The following is a 27,987-nucleotide window of genomic DNA, read 5'->3' as shown; positions in this document are numbered from 1 at the left end:
TTGGGATCCGTATATCCGGCAGGCAGGCAGTTCACTCGTCGCCGTTGCGTCAGTTCGTTCGACTCTCGACTCTCAGCTCACAGTTCGCAGTTAAATAGTTAATAGTCAATAGCTCACGCCGCACAGCTATCGAGATATAGTTATTTGGATTCACAATCACATTCACATTCACATTCAGATTCAGATACAGATACGGATACGGATGCAAACGCCGCCGCCATTTGCGATTTTTGTTGTTTTTTCTTGTATGAGCAAAAAGTGACAAAGCACGTAAAAAGATTGAAACAAAAAAATCAAGTGAAAAGCGATGAGAAAAGCGTAAATAATAGTGAAAAATCTAAGAATAACAAGCAAAAATTCGACAAGAATTCTTGAGGTTTTTACAAAAACACCAAAGTGTAAGTGCAAGAAAGAGAAAAGGAGATACCGACCCAGAAAGAGAGAGAGAGAGAGAGGGAGATAGAGAGAGAGGGAGTGGGAACAGGAATGGGAGGGAGTGTTTTTCAGCCTTACTTTGTACGCACTCACGCATCTGCTGCCGTCTCGCTCGCACCCACACCATCCAGCGCCCACCCAAAGCCACCCACACACAGAGTTGTCACCTACGCAAAAATCAATAACGAAACCCAATAAAATAAAATCCACATTGACAGCGAAAACAAGCCAACAAAAAAAGTAACTTCCTGCCAAAATCAATTAATAGCAAAATCCATTGCAAACTCATTTGGGATAAAAGATTTTCAATCTAAGTATTTCCAAATAATTCCCTTTTGACAGTTTTTTTTGTTTTTTTAAACGATTTCTTGAACCAAAACTGTATTTCATGCTTTAGCTTGTGGCTAGTACTATTGCAAATATATTCCATTATTGGATATCCCAAAATCTTGGACACCATTGGCATTGCTGTCAATCGCAGCTGCCAAAAAGGCCCATACAAATTTTCACTTTTCCCACAATTCAGTTTCAAATTTTTTCTCGCTCAACATAAAAAAATCAAAAAATTACCCAAAATCAAAAATATACACTCACACGATCCACAACAAGACAAGATACCGGAAAAAACAACAAGCAACACACCCATATATGTAAAAAAGCAAACAAAAGCAATATAAGGCGAAAGACCGAGCCAATTTAGCTTTAACTAGGTACTACTAGGTAGTGATCCATATATAATCTGGTGAATTCTGATCTATAGGAACACAAAAGCCCCAGGACTCTCGATCCTCTCAGGAAATCTCCGCCCAGCTCAACTTTCAAAACTTTCAAAGCCAAAGCCTGACGATCTTGAAAAACATCTCTTAGCCAGCGAAGTCCATCGATGACGGTTGATCCGCAACCAGATAACTAGATAACCAGATAACAAATTGGTAACCTGAACTAAGACTCAATAGCAAGGAACAGAGATCTCTGCAGCATCAATCAAGCAACTCAATCTTAAGCACTTTCCACAGACATTCTATCAATCAATCGATGTTAAGCAGTGCAATTGCGTGCCATTGAATCCGTAAGTATCCTTTTCTGTCGGGATATTTCGATGTAACTAATTGGGAAATAACAACTTATGCTCCTATTGCGTATTTTGAAAAGATAACTTAGATAAAAAGATTACATTGTGATTTGTTTTTCCAAGTGAAATCATATTACAACATATTATTAAACTTGCTCAAGATCTGAAGATTTCAAGATCTCTTCGAACGAAGATCAATTAATTGCAATAAGTTAGCAAGTTCCTGTGTCTTTCCTTCATTCATATACAGGGAGTGCTCCCTAAATGGGATAATAAATGGTTCAGCATATAAGCGGCTTCGTTTGAAGAGGCTCCCCTGTAGTTGAACGCAGAGGTTGCGTGTTTGGCGTCTATTTTAAATGTCGACAGCGCAAGATGCGCGTGGCATGAATGAAGCGTCTGTCCCGCCTTTCACCCCCCGCCCCCTCCTTCTGGTTTCCCTACCCCCCTCCCCCACCCCCCCCTGCTCCTGTTCTTCTCTTCCTCATTCTAATCTGGCTCGTCTGCTTCTAAATTTAATACATTCTCAAGTGAGGCGAAATCCATTGAAGATGCGAATAAAATCGGATCAATTTTAAAGTTCAACAGCCGCTGAAAGAAAGAGAGAGTGAAACAGTGTGCGCTAGAGATAGCAATAGGTCGGTGGGGCCAAAATTAGAAGCAGACTGACAAAGAAATAGGGGCCAGTTTGGTCGAATTCCGTTTCGCAATTCGGAGGGTGGCTTGTATCTTTCAGATGCGAAGTTTTTAAATGGGCGGGATGCTTCGCAGCTATAAGATTCTTCTAAACTTCCTCACATTAAACTTCCTTTATATCTTAGGCTTGATTCTTAAGTATAGATCTATAACGTTCTTCCTTTTTCAAATAGTTAAGTGCTCCTTTTAGTGCCAAGTTAACCCTTATTTCATTTATAAATTCCACTTCTTTGCCTTGAATAGATTTCGTTCCTTACAAGGCTGTATTTTATCTTAAGATGCCAACCATTTCGTTCCTTACAAAGCTGTATTTTATCTTAAAATGCCAACCACCAACCACCCCCATTAGTAAAAGAAAAGGGTGCTCACCTCGAGTCTTATGTAACGTCCACGTGCATCTTACGTTTGGGGATGTTAGGCCTCCGCTAGCAGCGTATTTTTGGGGTATTCTTAGATAGACATCAATCTGCATTCGCACTCGGCGGTATCCGTCGATCGTCTATCTCGTTCTATTTGAGGCAACTGTACCTCGCTAGTGCGCTCCTTGTGACGCGGCATGTCCTTGAGGCAGTTCTCTAAGAAAGCTTAGGTAGGCAGGCAGGCAGCTTTCGCAGCTGTTGCCTGCTCCTCGCTGCCTGGATTCCTGGATTCCTTGTTGCCTGGCTGCCTGGCTGCCGCTCATCCGTCTGCTCCTCCCTTGGGCACTGCTTATCTAGTCCTTAAAGGTGTCCTGTAGCCAAACGAGAGAGCTCCTCGAACCCCATCCGAACCTCTTCGCCGGCATGCCTCCTCATTCGATTGTTTAATGTCCTGTTTTGTCGGTGTGTCGACTGTCGACTGTGTGCGGCAGAGTCAGGATATCGCCGAAGTTAACCGGATAAATAGTGGTTTGATGTGAAGCGTTTGAAATATCGCTATATTTTAGTATAGTGGTATTCACAATGGATAAAAGTATGTTGCTAAATGGTTTCTTATACCTCAAAAATATGCAAAGACTCATAATAAGTACTGATAAGTTACATGAAACGGAAGCCGCAAGGAAATGAAATCACCTTCTCAAGAATCCTGCAGGACACGAATCCTTTTTTGCATGCATCCGTACGGTTCGTGTGCATCTCAATCACGTTTCACTGCGTTCGCCATTGCAGTCGGTAGAATTGTAATCAACCACTGAGCCACAGAGCCACTGAACCACCGAGCACCACCCATAACACATAACCCAAAGCCCAAAGCCCAAAACCCCAATCACACCCACCCAGTGGCTAAGTGGACGGACTCAAACGGACGCACTCACATAGCTCTCGACGATGTTATTCGCAGGACGAATGTCCTTTTTTCCTTCCCCCCCATACTCTCTCTCCCTCTCTCTCTCTCTCTATCTCTCTCTATCTCTTGCACTCATATTGCATGCATGTGGGGGCGATGGGTTGGGAGCAAGTGGGTGGTTAGGCCTGCTGGCGTTGCATACTTTCGAGGGGTTGCTGTGCTGCACTTTGCTGCGCGCGCGCCATTTTCCATTCGTTGTGCGTAAAATGGAGCAGCAAAAAGTGCAACTGCAACAGGCGTTCGCCATTTGCCGCCGGTTGCAAAAAAGGACTAAGAGCGCTAAGAGGGGTGGAGGGGGGTGCAGAGGTGGAGGTCAAGCCCGCCCACCACGGGGGTTATAACCTTTGGCAGGATGATGTTGCAACCGCAGGAGTCGCCACCCCTCGAGAGCGTTAGCTTGTTTATGTTTTGCTGCCGATGTTGCTGCTGGCGGTGGTGGTTGTTGTATGCTGTGTTGTGTTGTGAGTTGTGTCGATACCCTTGACGCCGTTGCACTTTTGTTGCAAATTGCTGGCAAAGGACACAAAAGCTTTACAAGCCTCGCCACCTCTAATTGGCTTGTCGCGGCTGAAATGGAATGAAAAAGGAGTGCAATGGAAGGGGAAAAGGGGAAAAGGGGAAAAGGAGGAGGATGCCGGATGCCAGGAAGTGTTGTTCGGTGCTCAGGAAGGATTCAATCGCATTCAAGTGGCTGGCGTAGAGGGGTAGAACTAATTTAAACCATGTACCAACCCAGGCAACCTACCCGCCGCACCCTTTGCATCCTTGCATCCCTGCATCCCTGCATCCCTGCATCCTTGATCCTGCACCCTTGTATCCTTTCGGCGCGAGATGAGGCCTATTAAACGTCAATTAATGTCACCTTCAACAACTGCAATTGCTGCCGCTGCCGCTGCCGCTGCATCGTGCATCCTTTTGCTCCTTTCGCTCCTTTTGCTCCTTTTGCTCCTTTAACCCTGGACCCTTTCCTCCTTCCTGGCCCCTACCCTCCTTTACCCTCCCGATTCTGATTGCGATTCTGATTTTCTGTTTTGATTGCGACGCGTGCAGGGACCTTAAGATGGCAAAGGGTGCTAGGGGGGGTGGTGGCTCGCTGACGTACAACTAAAGAAGGTCAGAGTGCAATGTTGCATGCAACAAGTGAGCTGACAGAACCAGACGACGACCCACCGAATGCATCTATAAAAGCGGCAAGGAAGGATGCAGCAATTTAAAGTCATTTCAACACATTGCGTGTAATGATTATATCCTCTTTAGTTGCGTTTGAAAGGATAATAAGGATGTTAACTGGATTCAGCCTCTAATATTGGATAGTGGGCTTAAGCATTTTATATTAAATAGCCTTGTTGATGGTAATATAATGATATGATGGTTATATGATATACCTATATAAAGATGGTTACTGCAAAGTTACTAGATAAGTGTATGGTGACACAGATAAGTTATTATTTCCATACTTTCCAATGTAGTTGATTTTCAAACTATATTTCTTCAGTTTAGAAAACAGCTTCAGTTTCAAATAGTACTTGTATTTCAATAAAGTTGCCAAATCGTTGAAAGTTTTGCTTATTATAATTGTGATAGATGGAATTCCTTTTTACAAACATATATTTGAATATTTGTATTGAGTGCAAGTGGAGAACGTGACTGTTTAGTATGTCCTTGGCTACTAAGTTTTGTCGCTTGGTCTAAACTTTTCACCGCTAATCGCAGCTTTGGACTTGAACTTGTGGCTCAAGGACACCCCAACCCCCCCCCCCCTTTCACTCTCCCTCTCATCGCCCCCCTCCCACAACTAGGATTCTTTGTGAAACTCGCTTTAAGTGTCCTTCCACATCTAACACAATCCCCCCCTCCCGCTATCCATACCGCATTTCCCGCTTCCCCCCCCCGTTCGCTTAACGCTCGCATTTCGTTTTTCAATTTTTCGGTTGCTTTTTGCGTTGCTTTTTTTTCTCTTAGAAAAGAAAGGAAAAAAAAGAAGGAAAAAAGCAGCCAGCAGCAACAAGAACGCCGGTATACCGAGCAGCTATTGTGTGCTCGCAGTTCACTTCCTTTTGCCGCTTCCTTCTTCCTTTTCGGTTTTCAGTTTCCAGAGCTTAAGCGCCGTCGTCATCGCCACACTCACACACACACACACACACGCACTCACACTTGGACACCTCGCAAGCTTATAGATGTGTATGTGTGTATCCATGTGTGCTTCGTTTTTTGGCAACGCCAGCGGCGCAGTCAGCGTCGACGTCGACGCCGGCAGCGTTATAACAACGAGCGAGCGAGAGCAATCCTGGCTACGTTGTGCATCTCACTCGCACGCGCTCCTTTAAGTTCAGTTACTTTTGGGCGGTGGAGCATGGTGGGAAGGGCGGAGAGGTGGGGGGGGACATGGAGCGAGGGCAACACACGCGCGTCTTTTCTGAGCCGCTTTTTCGAGTGAGTTTTTTTATGAGAGAGAAGAGAAGAGTGGGGCGACAGGAATTCCTCATACAGTCCAACTTCCATAGCTAGAACATCCATAATCCAGTATTCAGGCTATAAGACCCCGTTCCTACAACTGTTAACGTTCTAAATGCCATGGACTAATATAAGCAACTCGTGTTTTTGAACAGAACTTTTAGGCCTGATGCATTAAGATCCCTTATTGTTGTTACTATAGAACGTGTAGTTTTTCCAGTATTATGTTTCTAATGAAACTCTAAAGCTTGTTCTCTTCTTAACAGCGAAGTCTTACACTTATGCAGAATATTTAGTTTATTAATATTTTGAGCAAACCAGAACCTGTTTAAACGTTCTCAAGACAAACAAAATGAAAAGCTTCTTTTAATAAACCTCCCAAAGAGCCTATAAGTTAAAGCCTTGTTTATCTAAATTTAAATGTCAAAATATCATTAACTTCTATTAGTTAAAGTATTCATTAAATACTGTCTCCAAAATGTAATAATTCAAAGTAAATGTAGTAAGTTACTTTTGAAATTCTTAAGGTGTTTGGTGAATGCTATTTAGATTTGGAGCTTAACAACGATTTGTATCTTGTCTCATTAATATTTCAGTAGATCCTTACTATTCTAGAACTGTATAAAAGATACGTTTACAATTATTCCTACATACAATTGCACAAGTGTAAACCATTCCCGCCCTGTTTGGGTATGAATAATCCAAGAAATAACTATTCATTTAAATAATCATGTAAAATGCGAATGCTAGGTCTTTGCAAGTACCTTAAGAATATTCCGCTCTATTAACCCATGACCAATTTCCATCTGGGGTTAATGCATAGATACTATAACTAAGTGCGAATATCTCAGGATCTGCGAATGGCGGTGCTTTGCTGATAACCCAAGTGAACTAAGCCACCATTTTAGATTTCATCTGTCTCATTGTTGGCTTTAATTACCGCTTTTATCAATTTCCGAAAAGCGATGGAGGCAAGAAGAAGACATTGGAGCCACTCAACACACGCCACCTCGCTCGCACTCACACTCACTCGCTCACCTACTCACTTCCCCACACTCACACTTACACTCACTCGGCTCAGAAAACACTCGCCGAAAATTTTCGGCAATCCGTAACGCACACACAGATACTAATGCACGCGGTTTCTTGGTCTTTTGCCTTTTGCTTTTGCTTCTCCTCTCCGCTGCCTTGCCTATGTGTGTGTGTGTGCTTGTGTTTGTGTTGAGTTTCGCATCGGTGTGTGCGTGTGTTTCGTATCTGTGTTTAGGAATTTCGGCAGCGGAGAAAAAAAATGTGAATTTTCGAGTGAAACTGCGGCCGTGCGCTCGGTCGGCAGTTCAGTGTCTGAAAACGCTCCTAACTGTAAGCAACGTAGCGTCGCGACTCGCGGGCTGCTCCAAATAATCAAAAGAAAAAAGAAAGAATTAAAATCAAATAAAAAACAGCCAGAAAGAAATTGTACAAAGCCAACAAATAATGAAAAACAAGAGAAAAAATAGCCAAACGAAAAGCACCAACAAATTAAACCAGAAGAGAAGAAGCAGCAGCAGCTAAAGCTAAAACCAAAACCAGCAGCCTTGAATCAATTTTTTCTCTGTGTTACACATTATTTTAATATTTTGTGACCGCCGTGCCATTTTTTTTTTTTTTTTTTTTTTTTGCCATTTTCCGTTTTGCGCGCCACGGATACTTGGATACACGGATAACGGAAACGAAAACGAAACGAAGCAACTAACGAATCCGCCGTTATAAACTATCATCTCCACTGAGAAAACCTCCTCTCTCTGCCAGCCCCCCATTCCCCCCACACTACAACACCAAAAAGGAAAATAGAAAAGAAAACTAGAAGAGAAAGAAGAAGAATAAAGAAATAGGAAGGGGTGGTGAATAACGGGGGCTTGTGGGGGGTTTCTATGTGTATTTTTTTGTTGCTGCTGCTGCTACTTTTTTCGTGGCATATTTTTTGACTTTGACTTTAATTCGTTTGCCTTTGCTTTTTTCCTTTGCCCCTCCGTGCTCTTCTCATTGTCTGAGTGTGTGTAGGTGTATGTGTGAGTCTGTGCATGTGTTGGCAACAACAACAAGGATTGTCTTTTTTCTTATTTTTCTTGATAACATTTTCCATTTTCCGAACGAACAAAACAGAATGTGTTTTCCCGCATTTCAAACAAAACAAACACAAAATCGCGCACCAACAAGAAGATTTTTTGTTTTTTTTTTCGAAGGCACTCTGACATCATCTGCAAAGCTCCACTTTCCACTGCGCGAAAAAAGAAACACCAAAAACTAACTTTACAAATTAAAAACAACACATTCGACAGCAACACATAAAAAGTAAGCCAACAGACAGAAAGAAACACAACAAACGACAGTCAGAAAATTTCCGCAATTTTTGGGCCATATGCGAAATAGTTTATTTTCTTTCGCCTACTTATTCACCACCAAAAAAAAAAAAAGAAATGAAATAAAACAAAGCCAAAAAAATGCCAACAGCAACACTCACGCACACACACAACACGAGAGCCAAGATCAAAGTCAACATGACGAAAAAAGCTCTCTCTTTTTTCTTTTTTTTGTTGGCCGCTCTCTCCCGCATAAATCTCTTCTACTTACTTCTAATGCCCCCGCACCCGCCTCCGCGCACTCTCTCTCTCTCTTTTTCATTTAATAACTCACTCTCTCCCGGTGGCTCTTTCTCTCTCCCACTGATGACGAAAGCAAAACGCCGAAAAAGAAAGCTGACGCTTTGCCGGCCGGCGATCGCAACAGCTGTTAATGTTTAAACCTTTCGTGGGCGCGCTTAACTCTCAGCGCCCCCCTCTCACCCGAAAATGACCCCACAGAACTAATTGCATTTTCCCCGTCTCTTTCACAGATAACTCTTTTTTTTGGCCCAATTGACACCAAAAACAAACAAAAACAAAATACCACTAATGTAACAATTTTTTTGAAGCCCACAAAAAGGACGAGTAAAGCAAAAAAATTAAAACGCAACGCACAACCAAGTTTCGAGAACAAAAAAAAACACCAAAAGTTTAAATTCAAATCGTAAAAGACAGTTGCAAAGGCCCGTGAAAAAAATCCAAAATAAGAAATGCAAACGCGACTTTAAAACCAAAACCACTGACAAACGCTTTTTTTTCACACCGGTTCAGCAAAGGTCAGCGAAAGTTTCGACTCGGCAAAAAGAAAAGAAAATTACCAAAAATATTAAAAAAGAAAACAACAACAACAAAAAAACCCTAAATACAAATTGTAAATTCCGTCAAGGATATGAGTAAATCAAGTAATTGAGCGCGCTAAATTCAAAAAGTCATCATTCCACACGTAACATCCGAAACGAAGCAGAGTTAAAAGCAGGAGTTAAACGAAGACAAGCTTAAAAATACAAAACATATATATTGAAATATTTCAAAAGCGATCCGGATCCGATTCGCGACCAAATCAAATTGTAAAGTGTTCGACCAGCGATTTTTTGCACAACTTCGGTTTCAGTCAGGCATATAGAGATAGAGATATAGATATAGATATAGATATATATATATTTATATCTAGAGTGCATATATCCGATCGATCGACTCACCAACAACGCCTAAGGTAAACCACCAAGAAACAACACACGCACACCAAAAACCAAAAAGCAAAAGCAAAAAAAGAGCTACCGAAAATGGCATCCGAACTGGATCAATTCGCCGACCTGGAACTCTCAAAGGAGGATCGTGAACAGATCTTCGATCCGCCACTGGATCGACAGCAGTTGGAAGGTGCTGGCACCTCAAGGTATGTACCACCCCCATCCCAATGCCTTATCTACTATGTACTATCATTCCTGTTTAGAACAGATCGAAAAACAGATCGCACAAGGCCTTTCTCTATCCAAAACTCCCACACACACACCCCCCCCCTTTCCCCCACCCCTCCCTCAGAAAACCTTTGAAAACATTCTCACGCCCACCCAAAAAATACATATGTATATTCCTGCCATCTTTCATTGATCTTGATGTAGCTTTTTGTAGTTTGTTGTATGATGCTTTTTAGCTTTTTAGCTTTTTAGTGCGGGTTTTGAGCCACAACCCACCCACCACCCACCATTCACATACGTATGTAATGTACCTACCAACCACTTAGAAATCCGATACTCTTACCCCGCATCGAATCGAATCGAATCGAATCGACTCATATGAATTCAGATCAGTTCAGATCAGATCAGTTAGTTGGGTAACTGCTCATCCAAGTTGGGCGAAAATGGCGCCCAATGGTTTTATATGGTTATATACGCCTTGGTCGCGATTCGATGCGCCCCTCCAAGGTTTTGGGCATCAAACAACACACAAAAAACAAATGGAAAAGGGAAAGGGAAAGCTTAGGAACATTTGAGGCTCTCAGGCGTAATGGGAAACCCGGAGGGCAAATAAATGTGCTACGATTCTCGGGCGGGGAAACTGAATTTAAATCTGAATTTGAATCTGAATTTGAATCTGAATTTGAGATACTGCGATCTGAGATCTGAGATCTGAGATCTACGATCTGTGATCTGCAATCTGCCCTGCACACAGGCAATCCACAATTGCACAAATTATCACGCCAAATAACATGAAGTTTGCCCCTCATGCGATGGCCCTCCTACTTTTTTGCCACCCTAACACCCCCCTTTTGGACATACAACGCTGCTAAATAGCAGCTAATTTCCTGTGATAAATTGGGCATATCACCGGGAGACAGGAGGCCAAAAAAAAATAATAATAATAAAAAAAAGAGGGAATAAAAACTATGAAACTATGCAAAAGCAGCAAGAAGAAAAAAATTGGCTCTCAGGGAGGACCTTAGGATGCTGAGGATCCTCCGACCCTCGTCAAGTTCCCCCCTCGAGCCAAGCTCAAGTGGTGTAAGTAAACACTGAGCGGCATGGAACAAGCTGGTAGCGGGGTAGAGGGGTAGCGGGGTAGCGGGGTAGGCGAAACCATCATCATTGTCGCATAAAAAAAGGCCCGGGAAGCGCAGTCGCCACTACCTGTCTCGCCCCTCGCCTCACGGCTCAACCCAGCCTCTATGTTCCCCCTGATCCTCCGATCCTACGATCCTAAGATCCTAAGATCCTCCGATCCGGCGATCCTCTGATCCTTAGGATTTCTCGGCCAACCCCCGATCTGACAGAATTGATATACTTGCCGCACGCTGCTCGAACAGGAGCAACTGCAACATCATCGGAATAGAAGGGTTAGGAGGAACTCACTTAGCATGCTCCTGGGCAGGATTGCTCCCTCGAAGAGGAGGAGGAGAAGGGTAAAAGGAGCAAGAGAAGGAGGAGGAGGTGCAACAAGATCAATGAAGGACAGATCGAAGTTCGACCCAGCAGCTCAGGGGGCCAAAAGATAATGTTTGTGTTGCACCTCCTAAACAGATTATATTTTTTTATCGTTGTCTTCGCCGTGCTGATGTTAAAAAGGGTATCTTGGAGACCAGTAGCAACTACATGACCGAAAAGGATTATAATAGTGTTCAAAGGACTAAACTTTCAATGTAACAGTATTTCAAAGTTCAGCATTCACAGTGTTATGTGGCGTGGACTTTACTTTCAACAAATATTTTCAAATTAAGATATGCAGTTGCAACATATGAAGTGCATTGCAGTATGCTCCTTTTTTTGGCGAAACCCCTATATCATCTTGAACTTTAGTTCTAATGGTAATCGATATGTTAGAATAAGAGCATCATAGATGCTTGCTGAAGATGCGATGACTCTCTGATGACTATTTGATAACTTGCTATACTAAACGTTCTAAGCAGAAATCATCCCGGATGTCTTAGGATGAATGCATTTCTTGAGATGCGGATTGCGATGCCTCTGCGGCACAGCTTGTTGCGTGTTAAGCTGCTTGTTGCAACAACTGCTAAGCTGGTAGGCAAAAAAAAAAGAAAAATACATGAAAGGAAAGAAAAGGAAAAAATCCTAACTAATTTCCTGCAGGAATGCAAAGTAAACAAAACAGCAGCAGCAGCAACAGCGTGGTGGCAAATATACGAAATAATATGAATCTGCGAGACCAAAAAGAATCTCACAAAACAGCAGCAGCATCAACGGCAACGAAAGACAACGAAATCTTTTTCTGTAGCAATTGGTTTAATCCGCCAAAGGAAACATGCCGCTGCCACAGGAGGCATATCTTTCGCCAGCTTTGATTTGCTTTTACGTTGCTTTTGCTTTGCTTTGGCTTTGCTATGGCTTTGCTTTGGCTCTGCTTTGGCTCTGCTTTGGCTCTAATTTGGACTTGGACTTGGTCGTGGTCTTTGGCTTGGGATTTTGCTTAGAAACGAAGGGTTGACCCAGAACGCCAGCGATCGAGAGATGAGATCTCATCTCTGGAATCTGTTGGCTCGTTGTTTGTGTGTTGGTGATCTCATGATCAGGTTTCTCAGGAGAGTTGGCGGTTGGAAATATGATTTTGGCTGAGTTTAGGGGCTTTCCTGCCCGCTTCATTGTTTTTTTTTTCTTGCTTCTTATATATGTCCATATATATCTATATAGATATATATATATATATATATATTTATATGAGTTTGCCCCTCGTGTTTGTTCATTTTCTAGTCGCAAAACGCAAAACACGTTTCTCATATTTCCAACTCGCTCTCTTTTTGCTGCGAGTGCGCGCTCAAACATTTTTAATTATACAAGAGGCTGCCCCTGCTTCTAATGTTTGTTCACTTGCAGATGGGGAGGGGCAGGGAATTGAGGCTGCTTGCCAATTTGTCCTTTGCCACTTTGCTGTCTTATTTTTTTGTCCGCTCCAGCTTCTAATCGCAACCCTTTTGCTGTTCAACATCTCGCCATCGCCATCTGTATCTGTATCTGCGTATCTGCGTATCTGTATCTGCGCCTCTGCGTATCTGTATCTGCGCCTCTGCCACTTAGACGAAGTGGAAGGAGCTGCAGACTTTCTGGAAGCCAGCAGCAAATTTGATTCCCATCGATTATCAACTGGCAGGGAGTCCTTCGTGGTGCTTGCTTTCGTGATCCTGCTGATCCTGCTGCTGCTGCTGCTGCTGCTGCTCCTGCTCGCCTTTTTTGATTGACAGTCAAATTAGTAGAGCTCCTTGGGCACAGAAGGCCGCCGCCCCTGTGTGTTTGTGCCATTCCATTCTATTCGATTCGATTCCATTCAGTTTGGGGGTAGCATTGGATGCGATCGCGATCTAGCCAAGCTTAGAGCAACAGCTGCTCGCTCTCCTTCTCAAATCAAAGAATCAAAGGCCTGACCTTGGTTTATCGCTCCATTCATACCGATCGCCCCCGCCTTTGTCGTCACTCGTCACTCCACAAAGCCAGCCAAAATCGAGCCAAAACCCGATTCACATGAGACCACGCTCATGTTCTCATGTGCACATATAGAGTGATGATCATGCACTGAACGAAGCCCAGATAGTCAACCATAACTTATCTCTATTAATGTTAATAGAAGCGTGATTGGTTCTATCAATATTTCGTAGAAAACTAGTCCAATTGTTTCTCATAACTTTCCGATGTCTAGCTTTTAGGTTTTCCACATATGCATTTGTAAGTAGTTCCCATAAAAATACTACTTCTGAATTGGAATCTCGCAGTGATTTGCACAGTGTATCTCCGTTGTATAGAATCAAATGAATGAAATCGAGTACTATGGGATGTGCGGGGGAGGCGGGTGCACTTTACCTACATTTGTCCAAAAACAACAAAATCTGCTCTGTGGCCCATATTGGGTTTGTTGGGTTAGTTGAAACGGAGACTTGCGGGGAGGTGGCGGCGGGGGATGGGGGATGGGGGAGGCTGGGTAAGGCGTGGCCCGCCAAATTTCCGCTGCTGCGATTTACGAATAACGATTTGTGAATTGTGAATTGTGAATTGCGAATTGCGAACTGCTATTGCTGGAAGTTGAAGTTGTTGCACAGCGGAAGAGCAGAAGGACACCGACTTTGGCAAATCGTTTGGACAGCAAACAGGATGCACATATTTTTTGTTGAACTCCTACGCCAGGTAGACAGGTAGTCACACACAATGTGTGTTTCTGTGTGTACGTGGGAGTTCAGGTACAAAACAAGAGCACAGTCTTGGCCTGCCCTAATTTCAAGGTGATGCTGTAACCAGGTTAAGCATTCGACGCTCGCTTAGGAGGCCATTAAAGATATCCTTTTGCTTCCATTTGAAAGGGTTTCACTCCAGATAGAGTCTTTAATTCAGTTTAGTCTTCAGTTGTAATAGTGAGTACGTATGTATGTAAATTATATGAACATTAAAAGGCTGCATATGTGTTCATATGTAAATAGTCCTTTAAGCCTTTGCATATGCAGCATATAACAGCATTGCATTCCGATTAGCAAGCTATCGATAATCGAAGATCGAATATGTTGCATCTAATTTCGAATCATCTTCCTTCCCCAGTCTTCCTCCTACCCCGTCTCGTTCCCACTCTTTTGCGACAAATTCTTGCTGTTCTTTTCGTCTTCTTGTTCTTCTTATTTTCTACCACATTTTTGTGTGCTCCTTTTTGTGCTTGTGTTCATTAGAAATTTCCAAGAATTCGAACGACAACGCACACATGCGCAGCGTTCGGACTACATGAGCGAAAGAGAAGGAGAGAATAGCGAGGTATGGCAGATCTGAAGATTCGTGTTACTGCTGGCTTAGTTTTCCAAAACCAAAACCAAAACCAAACCAAAATCAAGAAAAAACAAAAAAGTACAAAAAATAAGGAGCCACAAACACACGTTCCTCTGATTTTTTGTACATGGCAAGAGAGAGAGAGAGGTGGCAAGATTGGAGCGAAGGAGATGGCGCGAGAATTTCTCATTCCAACGTACCCGTATTGAACTTGAAAAGTATCTCAAGATATACAATGTGCATATGGAAATACCTTTAATCCCAGATGGAATTAGTAGAGCCGAGAGGTAGACAAACATTATTATACATTTTTTTTTAAGAGGAAGCATATTTATACCATACTATTTATGTTCTTAACATTCATAGTTTAACAAATAGAGCAAACAACAAAAACTACATACTAACTGAAATGTGGAGCTCATCAATAATAATTAAGAACTACCTTACAAGAGTAATATAGGTTTCCGACTTTATGTTCTTGTGATCCGGCAGTGCTATTGTCCTGGCTTATTGCCATCGACCTGCGGGCACCGCACTAGGGGATAGCAACTGTTGTTCCGGTACACGTGGCAGAGGAGGCGGGGGCGGAAAGGGACGAGGACACCTTTCCAGGACTTTCTTCCTCCGTTAGGACCACTTTCTTTTCGTTTCAACACCAGCTGCCAGTTGCGATCGGCCGGCAGGACAGCCAAAAAGGAGAAACCAACCCTTTTCGTGTCTTCGAGTCTTCCCGCTGATCTTTAAGATCCCCGTGATCGTGGCGTGTTCTTCGACACGCAGGTAGGACCTCGAAATTGGCTGATAGGGTCCTGTTCCTGATCTCGATCTCGATCCCGATCCGCCATCCCGATCCTGTCCTCTTCCTGTCTAGCCCATTGCTTGTTTTATTTGTGCGCCACCGTGAGTGAAGAAAGCATTTCACCGACTAAGGGTTGCGAATACCCCCATTACCGCTTCTTTCCCTTTATTTCCATTTGAATCGAATCGTTTCAATTCGATTCGCATTCGCGTTCAAGTCGACAGCTGCTGAAAAAGCTTTGCTCGGTTTCTACGTCGAGATGCAAAGCTTAGCGAAAGCTTTCGCGATCTTCATTTGCGTGCGATAGCAAACATCTTTAAAGATACTGTCATTTATGTATAATATAATAATAATATGATATTCTTACAACGCTTTTCCTAAAAAGTATTGTTGTTTAAAATATAAACCCATTTTATACAAATTTTTCTGCACTGTATGTATGCATAATTTCAAGATATTTTGTATATAATGAAACGTATTTCAATGTAAAAGCCTCTATGTTCATGAATAACAATGCGGAAATAAATTTTTTTCGGTTAATATTATATTTTCTAAATGGGGCACTATGCAATTGACCGCGAGTGCTTGGCATTTCCTAGGGGTTTGCGCACTATCAGCGATTCGCTTCACTTTTCTCTCCTCTTAATTCTGTATTAACTTTAAGCGGGTTGTTGCCCGCCTGTTTACAACTGTTTTTACCGTTGCCTTCGCTTTATTCCGGCACTTTTGCGGTCAACACATGTTGGCCAAATAAATTGTTCAAAAAAGATTTTAACCAAAGAGAGAGCGCCGCGGAGAGGAAGTGCTACACTCGACTGCATGTCATTAGAACTTGCAATCGGAATTGAACTAACCTGTATTATTGATGTTATTTAAAGTTATTCTTGGCATATGGGGCTTTCTCAAAACACTGAACTTAAGCCAATATATACAAAATATTTTAAAATGAAAATATGTTTTGCATATGTCAACAAACTTGGTTTAAGGACCATATGTACCTAATCACTAAATTTGGCTTCAGTGTTAGCTGATTACAAGATAAACATAAGATTTTTTTAAATTTTGTTTGTTAAGAAAGCATTTTAACAAAAACTTTTTCTTTAAATATTTTCTAATAGGATCACTCCACTTTGAAAAACTGTTAGATACCGTATTCACTTCGAATCGCTTCTGTCTGGCAACGCCATTTCACGTAACCGCCTAACGTGGTCATTTCTCCTCCTACTGCTGCCGTCTTCTTTTCGCGAGCAACAACACCACACACACGGGCGAAAAACCCGAAGTTGTTCTTATTGGAGCTCGGCTACTGACTCTCGCCTCTCTCATTCTCTTTGAAATTTTTATTTGTCCACATTCACATTTTCGCATTCCCGTTCGTTGGCTGAGCTCAGTATTTAAATACTCTCTGCATTTTGCGGTCGTCTTTTTCGGAAATACGCGCGGCGTAGTTGCACAACAACAACAACAACAGCGACAGAAAAGAGCAACAACTAAAAAAAATAACTACAACAACACACGGCTAATTTCACAAGTCAAAAACTGAAACGGCAAAAATTATAAAATATTATAAGTGCGAGTGAGTGTGCGTTGTTTCAGTTGCTATAAATTTTTTTTTGTTATATTTTCTCCTGCACACCTTGTTCTTCTGTGCGAGCAAAATTGAAAAAGGAATTAAAAAGGTTGCAATAAACTAGCGCCTTGCGTTTGCTGCGCTTTTTTTTTTGTTGCTCATACGCATTTGGCATTTAAAAACCAACAGCAACAACAACTACAGTGAGTGTAAAGAAGAAACGAAAATAGGTGTCTAAATTTTTTTTCCATGCCCTGCCACTTCTTCTGTTTTGTAGTTTTTGTGCAGTTCTGTTTTTTTTTGTCCTAAAACGGTTTATTACACGCACAAATACTGTTGCATTTCGCGAAAAGAAGAAATACAAAATTCTTGGGCCGGCTTTTCTTTTCCTCTTACTCCTCCTCCTTCTCCTTGGAAAATGTGCGTGTGTGAGAGCTTGCGCGAGAGTCAACAATAAAAATCAATTTAGATAAACTGACCTACTTCCCACTAAACTCGCTAAGCGCAACAGTTGGCAGCCCTGCTATGCTGGCCGCTAATTAGCCAAACACGTTTTTTCCAGTGGAAAAACATAACGGTTCACCGATAAGTATCGATAAGTATAGTCTGCCCGCGAGATCGATTGCGTTGCATTCTATCTATGTGAGTGAGTCATTTGAAAAGGAGGAGTAGAGGAAAATATGAAACATACCACACAAAAAAAAGAACACGCCAGCGCATCCAGGAGAAATCACAGTTCAGCGGCGAATTAAAGCCCATACGCATGACCAAAAGAAAAAAAGAAACGAGAAGGAAAAGAAGAACGAAAAGAATAAACCAAAATCATATCAGCAACAGCAGCAGTTTTTTTTGCCCCTACTTCCACACAGTTTTTTGTGTGTGATTAACAAGTGAGCGCGTGGATCGGGAAAGTGAGACGGAAGATGGTGGGAGGTGTAGCAGGAGGAGAAGGAGTGGGAGGAGAGCGTCGAAGAGTGAGAGTGAGCGAGGGCCCCAATCTCCCCTTCCGCCGCATTCTCAATCGGTGCGCGTGTGTGCGTATTATATTTGTCATAAACGTTCTCCTCCTTCTTCTCTTCTGTTTTTTTTGACTTAGTTTTTTTTTTGCGAAGTGTGCGAATAGACAAAATCGAAAAAGTTCATACGAAAGCAAAAAGAAACAACCAGAAGAAGCCAATGCCAAATTGTGTGATCGGTTAAAAAAAACAGCGAGAGTGTGGAAGGAGGTGAGAAAATCGCTAAAATAGTAAAACAGAGAGAAGATCGCCTTTTTAGAGATAAGAGTAAAGTTTTGCTTTTGCACTGCAAACACAAAAAACGACAGCAACAAAAACTCAGCAGTCGGCCAGCGCAAATAAACAAACACAAAATGCACAGCAACAACAATAGCAGCAGACTCAACAACAACATAAACCACAACAATTTTTATCAACAAAAACAATCGTTTATACGCTATTTGGATCGGTGAGTTTAACAGCGTGCAAATCATTTCCTCCCAAAAATAAATTCCCCACATTACCATGGTAAACACTAAATACTTTAAGTGGCTCAAACACTATACTTTTGATCCACTGTGCGCACATGTGTACTTCAATTTCAATCATGCCCAAGTGAGCAAAAGGTGCGAATCCATCAAAGTCATATGTTGCGTATCTAGATCACATTTATAAGACTCCCGAACACGACCCCTCCCCTTTTTCCTCGCACCGAATCCGTAGATCTGGATTTATCTGGCACACACATAAGATTTATTGATCATCACTCTTTCTCCATTAAGTTAAACTGGAAGAAAGTTGTCTGCATTTCGTCGTTTAACCTTAATTTACACAAACATTTTGATAACTGGGGTGGTATGGTATAGCTACTCCAATCGTATATAGTAATTTTGTATATTTGAAAGAGTAAACATAATGTTCCGACTTATTTGTTTTTGTGGCAGATGGGTTCAGTTATGGAAACTCCAACTGTAAGTCTATTGGGTTTGATAAGATATGGGCTAATTTATTTGTTTAGGTGTTTCAAATACTGAATTGCTTTGGCAAAATATTAATGTGGCAAGCTTCAAATGCAACTTAACTTAATTTATTTTCATGTTGATTTTATTCTTTTGAAAAAATATGCTGATGAGCTGGTTTTTCTCATTGTGACTGCACTTTTTCTTAGATTTTCATATGGGTATGTAATAAAATACAGTCCAGCACTTGAAAACTCGACTTCAGCATCGTTTTGGTTGTTTATTTTCTCTTATTGGCTGGCCACGGTGCATATGGCTGTGCCACGCCCACCGTTGCATTCGTCTCTCGACCAACCAGCCTCCGCGCCCGTTCATCTTGTTTTTCCTTTACCACCCTTTTCGTCGCATTGTTTACGTTTGCATGATGGTGGTAATCGCCAAAGCACAAATAAATCAGCAAACAACGAAATGCATAGCAATTGTTGTACCCATGCATTAGAAAATGGAACAAATTTGTCATGGATACGAATGTATGATTTACAACTACGGCTAAAGTAATAGCACAAAAATGTCTAAATACGTGATTTCCAATGTTTTTATTATGAATGAGTCACGAAAGCCCTGAAAATCGCAAAAAAAAGCGAATATGCGATAAGATTAATTGAAATTTCTCCAATCGCCCATACATTTTGAATTAAAATGGAGGTGCAGTTTTTAATTAGGGGATGCTAGTTTTGACACCGCTTCTGTTGCATTATGAAAATCGCCATGCCAAACTAATGGCGACAGATTCGCGTTGTTTACATCAAAGGGCGTTCTGTTTGTCAAGTGATGGGCTTCACTGTGGGTGTTGCATTTGCCACTTGGAGAAGAAGCGTTGGAAATACATAGGTAGTTGGGTGGGGGTGGTCCCCACACCACTGTTCGCCAATTTAGGTCAAACCAGCCAGCAATAATGCAAGCTTTGTGCTTTCCACTCGGTTTTTCCTCCCCTCTTTCACTTTTTTCTCTATTTGTTTCTTCCTCTAACGGAAATACCCCTCACACTGAAAACAATATGTTATTTTTCAAGTTCTGGAGCATGTTTATGATAGCAAAAGTACTTACCACACAGTTTTTATAAATTTTAAGCATAATAAATAAAACGTTTATATATTATTATTCTATTGGAATGATTAATATCCGTTTAAAAGCGATGTGTAACACAATGTTATTCATCATAATTATATTTTTTTTTTCTGTGCAGCTGTAAGCTGAAAAACAAGTTTTTCTTTTTCATATGTTGACAAAACAAATTCCTTTGGCACTTTATTTTTTTCCTATTTTTACCATGGGCGTTGCTAAGAAATAATGGAAAGGGGGCAAATGCATAGATAAGCTTGGCAAATGAAAATGCAAGAAAAAAATGAGAAAACTAACCTTAGTCTATGCAATCGCAATAGTGTGTGTGTGTATTTGTTTTTCCTGCAGCAGCAACTTGTGGAATGTGCCATGAAAATAGAACAACAACTACTCACATAAATGCATATGCTACAAAACGTACATCCCACTCGCATATATCCAAATGTACGTGTATGTATGTGTGTGTCACATGCGTCATTCAGAGCAGTGTAGATACCAAGTATTCATTTATACGTGAGACAAAAAGAAAGTTGCAATCAAAAAGAACGAAACAAAATCAGCCAGCAGATTTCAGATTTTTTCATTCATAAAAATTATACAAAAAAGAATGAAAGAACAACGAAAGAGAATGGGATGGGATGAAGACAACCACACAACGCATCACACATACACAAAGACACGCCATGCAATGTGTGCACTGATAAAGCAGCATCTGTGGGTGCTTGTCTCTGAGTACGTGTATTAGTGGGAGTGCACAGTGCACCGCCTTTTTATAAGAGAGAGATAAAAGCTGAAAGAAAAAAAAAAGAAAACAAACCAAAAATAAATACGTAAGGGCGCCGCATGGCGTACACATCCATACATGCAAACATATATTGATTGGATTTGGCGGTGTATGCATCTGTTGTTTGTATGTGCGACAACTGTGTTCAAAAAAATAGTGGCAACTGCAGTCTTATCAGTTGCTTATGACTGCGTTAACTACTAGGTTCATATATGTACCTTGTTCCTTATATAAAAATCTTAAGACATTGTTATCTTATTAAGACATCGTATTGTTTTGTTTAAATAATGTATAGATATTAATTAAATAAATTTATTATTACTCAAAATATGTAGCTATATTTGATCCATTTTCCATTTAAGTACTGAGGATATTTGCAAAATACCTGTATTTCCACCCGCGACTGTATCGCATTAAGGCCGCTCATTGATAACGCAACAAGAAAACAGCAAGAAAGCATTACCAGGTGTGCGAGTGTGTTTGTGTGATTGCGCCAGAGGTCATTTGCTTAGAATCGGTCACATGTCAGGTAAAAGGAACAACAAACACACATGCACACATACATGTGTGCACACCTGGTAAAATGAAAACAACCACAGCACAAAACAAAAACAAAAATGTAAAATTGTTGCACACACTAGTTGTTAATGAGTGTGAGTGAGACAGAGATAGGGCGCCGTGGTGAAGAGAGATAAGCGGGAGCGGGAGAAAACGATACGCTCTCCTCTCTTATTGGATGCAGCCGGTGTACTAGACGCAACAACAACAACAACATAACGCAACGTCAACGAACTGCAACTTGACATTTGCATCGACAAGAGCAACAAAAACAACAACAAACCACACAAGCAGATGTTGTGACGCATGCTCAACAATTACAGTTACTCGAAACAGTTTGACAGCCATTGAATTGGAGGAATGGGAATATCGAAGTGCAAGATTTTCAGTTCAGTAATATGAACAAGAAGAAGGCGAGGAGTAGAAATAGCAAACGGTGGCAGAATTTCTTCCACGTTTCGACTGCGCTTCCTGGAAAAGCGCCACAGACTGCGCCAAGTCGAGAAATCGCCTGAGAAATGTGCTGGCATAAACGAATAAAAACAAAAAATGAAAAAAAACCGGTCAAAGCATAGCGGGAGTGCAATGTGGAGAAAATAGCAAACAACAAGCGCAGCAACAACAAAAACCGGAGGGTGGCCTGTTAATGGCAAACGGGATTGGAATGCTGGAATGTCGGAATGCGAATGCATCTTTCACCTACGCTCTCTCTCTCTTCACTATGATCAAGTAATTTACATTACTAGGAGCATATGATAGATGTGTAAATTTATATCCCGTCAAGCTAACAAATAAGCATTTCATAATTTACATTTATACGTCTTAATTTTTGGGAGTCTTACTGTTGTAACCTATTTTTATTCGTCGCACTATTTTTTTGAACACAGCTGTACACAGTTTGACATTCACGCATGCGGTTTGACAGCTAATTAGGGATCATTCATGAAAAGGGAGTTAAAACCACGAACAAAGTGTGTGAGAATCGAAAAAAAATGTAAACTGTTAATTAAGAAAAGTGCCAGACTCACAAAAGCAAAAGAGATTACGCTGGGGGGGAAAACAAGAAACAAAATGAGCCAACTCACGCGTCTTCTCCTTTTTTTCCATTTCTTCTCGTCTCGCCTTGATCCTCTCTTCTCTTCTTGCCCCTCTTATTCTCCTTCTCCTCTCTGGAAGCTTTCTTGCCCTGTTGTTGTTGTTTTTGTGTTTTTTTTATTTGTTAGCTTGGTGGCGACGGGAGAGAAATTACTTCCAAGAAAAATAAACACGATATTAAATGTGCAACATTCCAGGCGTCGTTTGTGTTTGCCCTCGCCGTCGTCTTCTCTCGTTCTTATTTTTATTTTTCTCTCTTTTTTGGTCTCTTCGAAAATCAACAACAACGGGAGACGGAAACATTGGTACACTAAAAAAAATAAAATAAAATCGAAACATTTACATTAATGAAAAAAGTATTTATATTTTAAAACTGTAAATTCTCATGTAATAAACTTTCCGTATAAAGTTTAGACATCAACGTAAAATTTATATATATACTTGTAATAATATCTCGAACCTTAATAATTTTTTCTTTGTGTGAAAAAAATGCTTGGTCATTTAATTCTGCTCTTTCTCATTATTATTGCAATGCCGTTAAGGCTGCAGGATGATTATAAACTTAAAGTCTTTTTGGCAAATCAAAATAAATTGAGTTGGTTTTCAAAAAATAAGACTTCTTTAAAACACCGCCTATGGATTATGGATCGACGCGTCATTGTTTTAGGGGGTAGGAGTATCTTTATTGGTAGATGAAACAAGTAGTATTTCTCCTAATTTTATGCACTCCATCTCACAATAGTGATCTGTGTGCCCCGCTTTGGATTTGAATGTTAGATAATTGCACGGCTCCCATACACTCGCAAAAACGCATACAGCGTTCAAATATTGACATTATCTATATGTTGGCCCAACCATCCATCCAAATCCCCACTGCCATCCCAAAGATATTCATATGTAAATCATTTGTAATCTCGCTCGCTCAAAAACTTCTTAAATGCTAGTTCGCTGCTTGATCTCGCTCTGTCTTTGTGTTAATCTTTATCTGTATTCTCTCAGTGCTGCCAGAATACTGGTCAAGAATCTAAAAAATAAAAAAATCTTGTTCAAGCTAAAACAGGCTTCAAAATTCTAGACGGGGGACGGAGTTTTGACTGATATTAGAGATTTTTCGAAGCATTTTCTCTTTAATTCTGGCACCACTTGTTTACCTACTCGTCATCATTCTCTTCAACCGACTGCTTTCTTCTAACTACTGCTACTTCTACTACTACTATTACTACTACTACTATTACTACTACTACTATTACTACTACTATTACTACTACTACTATTACTACTACTACTATTACTACTACTACTATTACTACTACTATTACTACTACTACTATTACTACTACTACTATTACTACTACTTCTACTACTACTACTTCTACTACTACTACTACTACAACAACTATTACCACTACTACTACTACAACTACTACTACTACTACTACAACCAATACTACTATTACTACTACGACTACTACTTACTTTTCTTTATTCGCATATATATTTTCTTATCTAATTCATTTTCCCATTTTCCTCCCAACTCACCCACTTGCGTCCCTCTTGTTTTTGGACTACTATCATCACTACCACTACCACTACCACTGCCACTACCACTGCCACTTACTTCTACTTACTACAACTACTACTATTTTTGTTTCTTTTGTGTTTGTTTGTTTTTCTTGTTCTTGTGTGTTTTTACGCTATTTTCTTCACAGTGTTACGACATCAAAAATCTTAATAAGCGGCATACCGATGCAAACACGTTTCGAAGACATCGAACCGCTACTGAAGCCCTATGGCATCGTCAAACAGTGTGAGGCTATTTCTAGTAAGGATCAAAATACTCAAACAGTACATATAACATTCGAAAATCCTGAGCAGGCGCAAAGGTATATACTCAAAACTACTCATCTAAAACTACTATTCACCTAAATTGAATCTCTTTAAGGGGATTTTCAGATCTCCCATGAAAAACCATTGATTTCTGTTGTGAGGTTTTCCATGGGAGTCTTGTGTTGGGCTTAGATATAGGTAGTTATATCGTTTCATTGGGCTTGGATGCGAAGACTTGGGGGCTTTATTATTGGGATCTTTGTGCAGGATGGATGCGTTGTGTGTGGCTTACCTACCTACCTCTATTCCCATATTTTAGACTTTTTTCCATCATCCAATTTGGCCATGTTTATTCCAAATTTTGATCAAGATTTTACAAATCATTAATACGTAAAATGGACTTTTATTGCTTCACATAGAATTTGTTTACAAGCAGTTCTCAAATTAAATTAAATGTGAAGGAACATGATACATTTGGATAAATTCATGTAAATACAATTTCTTTAAACTAAACGTTGCTGATTTCATTCCATTTCCACGAATGTCTTTTACGTGGATCTCTATCGCTAGCCAAATGTGTAAAGGTGCAGATATGCAATATTTCCGTAAGAAGTCGTTTCCCTAAACTGAATTTTAACCGAATTGCATACCCTCACCAACATGTGTACTTTGTTTGGAGTGTGGCATGGCGTATCTAGATGGGATATTAGCTGAAATTTTCTATAGAACTGTCAATGCAGCTGACACATGATTGTCGTGGCAAACACATGATTAATCAATAATTCTCCCACCATTCCTTCTCCCACACAGAGCGGCTGTTGGTCTGAACGGTGTCGAGTTCGAGGGCAGCAAGCTGCATGCCGAGCAGCTGGACAAGAATCAGCGGCGTAGCCAGCGTAACCAGCGTAATCCGTATCCGGGAATGCCCGGTCCCGGACGCCAGGCGGACTTTCCGCTGCGGATCCTTGTGCAGAGCGAAATGGTGGGCGCCATCATTGGCCGACAGGGCAGCACCATCAGGACGATCACACAACAGAGCCGTGCTCGCGTCGACGTCCATCGCAAGGAGAATGTTGGATCGCTGGAGAAATCGATCACCATCTATGGCAATCCGGAGAACTGCACCAATGCCTGCAAGCGCATTCTGGAAGTGATGCAGCAGGAGGCCCTCTCCACGAATAAGGGGTAAGTGGCTGTACTATCAATATGATATTTTCAAATATTAAAATAACTAATAGTGAACTCACCCCTGATTGCAGTGAAATTTGCCTCAAAATACTCGCCCACAACAATCTGATTGGACGGATCATTGGCAAGTCGGGCAATACCATTAAACGGATCATGCAGGACACCGATACGAAGATCACTGTCAGCTCTATTAACGACATTAATAGCTTCAACTTGGAGCGCATTATCACGGTCAAGGGATTAATTGAGAACATGTCGCGTGCTGAGAACCAGATTAGCACCAAACTGCGCCAGAGCTACGAGAACGATCTGCAGGCAATGGCACCGCAGAGCCTCATGTTTCCCGGTCTCCATCCGATGGCAATGATGTCGACACCGGGCAACGGCATGGTCTTCAATACGAGCATGCCGTTCCCCTCGTGTCAAAGCTTTGCCATGTCCAAGACCCCGGCTAGCGTGGTGCCACCGGTCTTTCCCAATGACCTGCAGGAGACCACCTATCTCTATATACCGAATAACGCTGTCGGCGCCATTATCGGCACCAAGGGCTCGCATATCCGGAGCATTATGCGCTTCTCGAACGCATCCCTCAAAATAGCTCCCCTCGACGCCGACAAGCCGCTGGACCAACAAACGGAGCGCAAGGTGACGATTGTTGGCACACCGGAGGGTCAGTGGAAGGCGCAGTACATGATCTTCGAGAAGATGCGCGAAGAGGGATTTATGTGTGGCACGGACGATGTGCGCCTCACGGTTGAGTTGCTTGTGGCCAGCTCTCAGGTAAATTGCTCATAAGATAGCGATTTTTTAGTTTATAACTAATGGTGAAAGGAATCTTTGAACCATCAAAATGCCTTGAGTAATGCTAATTTGTTTTATTGCGAATCTAGGTGGGCCGTATCATTGGCAAGGGTGGCCAAAATGTGCGTGAATTGCAGCGCGTGACGGGCAGTGTGATCAAGTTGCCGGAACATGCCCTTGCACCGCCGTCCGGCGGAGATGAGGAGACACCAGTGCACATCATCGGACCATTCTACAGCGTACAGGTAAGTGTCGAAATGCGGACGGCTGCATGTACATACAAGCTAACGCCGCGATTACGCTTATTTCAGTCTGCCCAGCGACGCATTCGAGCCATGATGCTTTCGACAAATCCGCCGCCAATAACCAAAAAACAGAAAGCTGCCAAAGAACAATTGCAACAACAGCAACAGAGCCTAGCCGGAGCCGCGAGCAGCGGGTCCCAGCAGCAGCAGCCACAGTCGCCATCCCAACAACAGGCACTGCCGCCGCAATTGCATCATCAGTCTGTGTCGTCGGCGTCGTCATCGTCGACGCCGCCTGCACACCATCAGCAGCAGGCGTCGACGGCAGCGACCACACACCAGCTGCAGCAGCAGCCATCACCGCCGCCACCTGGCAATGCAACTGCGGCCGCAGCTCAGCAGCAGCAGCAGCTTGCGAGCTCACAGCAGTAAGGAGGAATCACCGTCAAAGGAGAGCCGGCGCCGCAGCAGCAGCAGCAAAAGCAACAGTAGCAACAGCAACAGCAACAGCAACGGTAGCAGCAAAATCAACAGCAACCAGCAACAGCAGCAGCAGCGACAGCGCCAACAATAGCCAAGGCAGGGTTTTCTACTGTTGATACTACCTCCACAGCACACCCATAAGTTTCAATACCCCAAGACCCAAAACCACCCACAATTTAACAATTTACAACCCTATAGCTACAAGCTAACCGTAGGCGCCACCTTTGTGCTGGCACAGGCGACGGCAAAAGTAAGCAAACAACCTGGAGCAGTAACATAAATAAAATTGTACACATATATAAATATAGGGGAACCACCACATCAAAAAGTGAGCTGCGTGAAGAAGCTCTACTAGTTCATAGCAGTGTATTTCAATTTCAACTTTAACAAGAAGAACATCAACAGCAGTCACACAGCAAGAATTACCATAACATCCTTCATTTGCATACTAAGAAATAAAGAGAAAATGTTAAATAGAAAGCAGCGCTATCGTTCACAGAAACCACTAAACACAACACCCCGCCCCAATCTAAACTTTGTGTTGTTGTTCAGCTAGTTGTAAACTTTTGCGTCAGCTGAGGATTCGGCACCGCCCAAACAGTTATCGTTTTCAAGGCAGTAGCAGTAAAACTTAAAATATTCATCATTTTTACAAGTAATCCATAGATTCAACAACAACAACAGCAACACAAAGAGTCAAAGTAACTAAAGAGAAAACCCCCTAAAACTAACACACAAAATTTGATTGCAAGAAAGGAAATTAATGGATAAAGAAGGAAAGTTTAGTAGTGTATGCGTTATATTTTTTTTAAATATATTTAACTATAAAACGTTTATTTTTAATTATTTTTTTTTAACAAAGTTTTAGTAAGCATATATTTAAGTGAAATGAATAGAAGAGAAGTGAGCAAAGCGCAAGAGAATGAGATTGAGAATCAATTTAAAA

At 41.6% G+C, this 27,987-nt stretch overlaps 1 protein-coding gene across 10 annotated transcripts; it reads left to right on the top strand.

Moving 5' to 3' along the window:
• The first annotated feature begins 56 nt into the window (after positions 1-56).
• On the top strand, positions 57-27,521 carry LOC6526046 (insulin-like growth factor 2 mRNA-binding protein 1). 10 transcript variants are annotated; one of them, XM_039377451.2, is made up of 8 exons: positions 57-398; positions 1,196-1,504; positions 8,859-9,763; positions 24,207-24,380; positions 25,135-25,509; positions 25,563-26,292; positions 26,403-26,558; positions 26,625-27,521. In XM_039377451.2, the coding sequence occupies exons 3-8, from the start codon at positions 9,651-9,653 to the stop codon at positions 26,988-26,990; spliced, it is 1,914 nt and encodes a 637-aa protein (XP_039233385.1). In that variant the 5' UTR covers positions 57-398; positions 1,196-1,504; positions 8,859-9,650; the 3' UTR covers positions 26,991-27,521. The 10 variants fall into 10 exon arrangements, 9 of the variants coding, with proteins under 9 accessions (XP_039233385.1, XP_039233386.1, XP_039233384.1 ...); XR_005562160.2 differs by lacking the exon at positions 57-398 and having other exon boundaries at positions 950-1,504; positions 26,625-27,291; positions 27,350-27,521; XM_039377452.2 differs by lacking the exon at positions 1,196-1,504.
• Positions 27,522-27,987: the final 466 nt, after the last annotated feature.

This window comes from Drosophila yakuba, chromosome X (assembly GCF_016746365.2).
Source record: "Drosophila yakuba strain Tai18E2 chromosome X, Prin_Dyak_Tai18E2_2.1, whole genome shotgun sequence".
In the NCBI taxonomy this organism is placed as follows: Eukaryota; Metazoa; Arthropoda; class Insecta; order Diptera; family Drosophilidae; genus Drosophila; species Drosophila yakuba.
The sequence above is the reverse complement of the archived record's forward strand: the minus strand, read 5'-3'. Positions and strand labels throughout refer to the sequence as shown.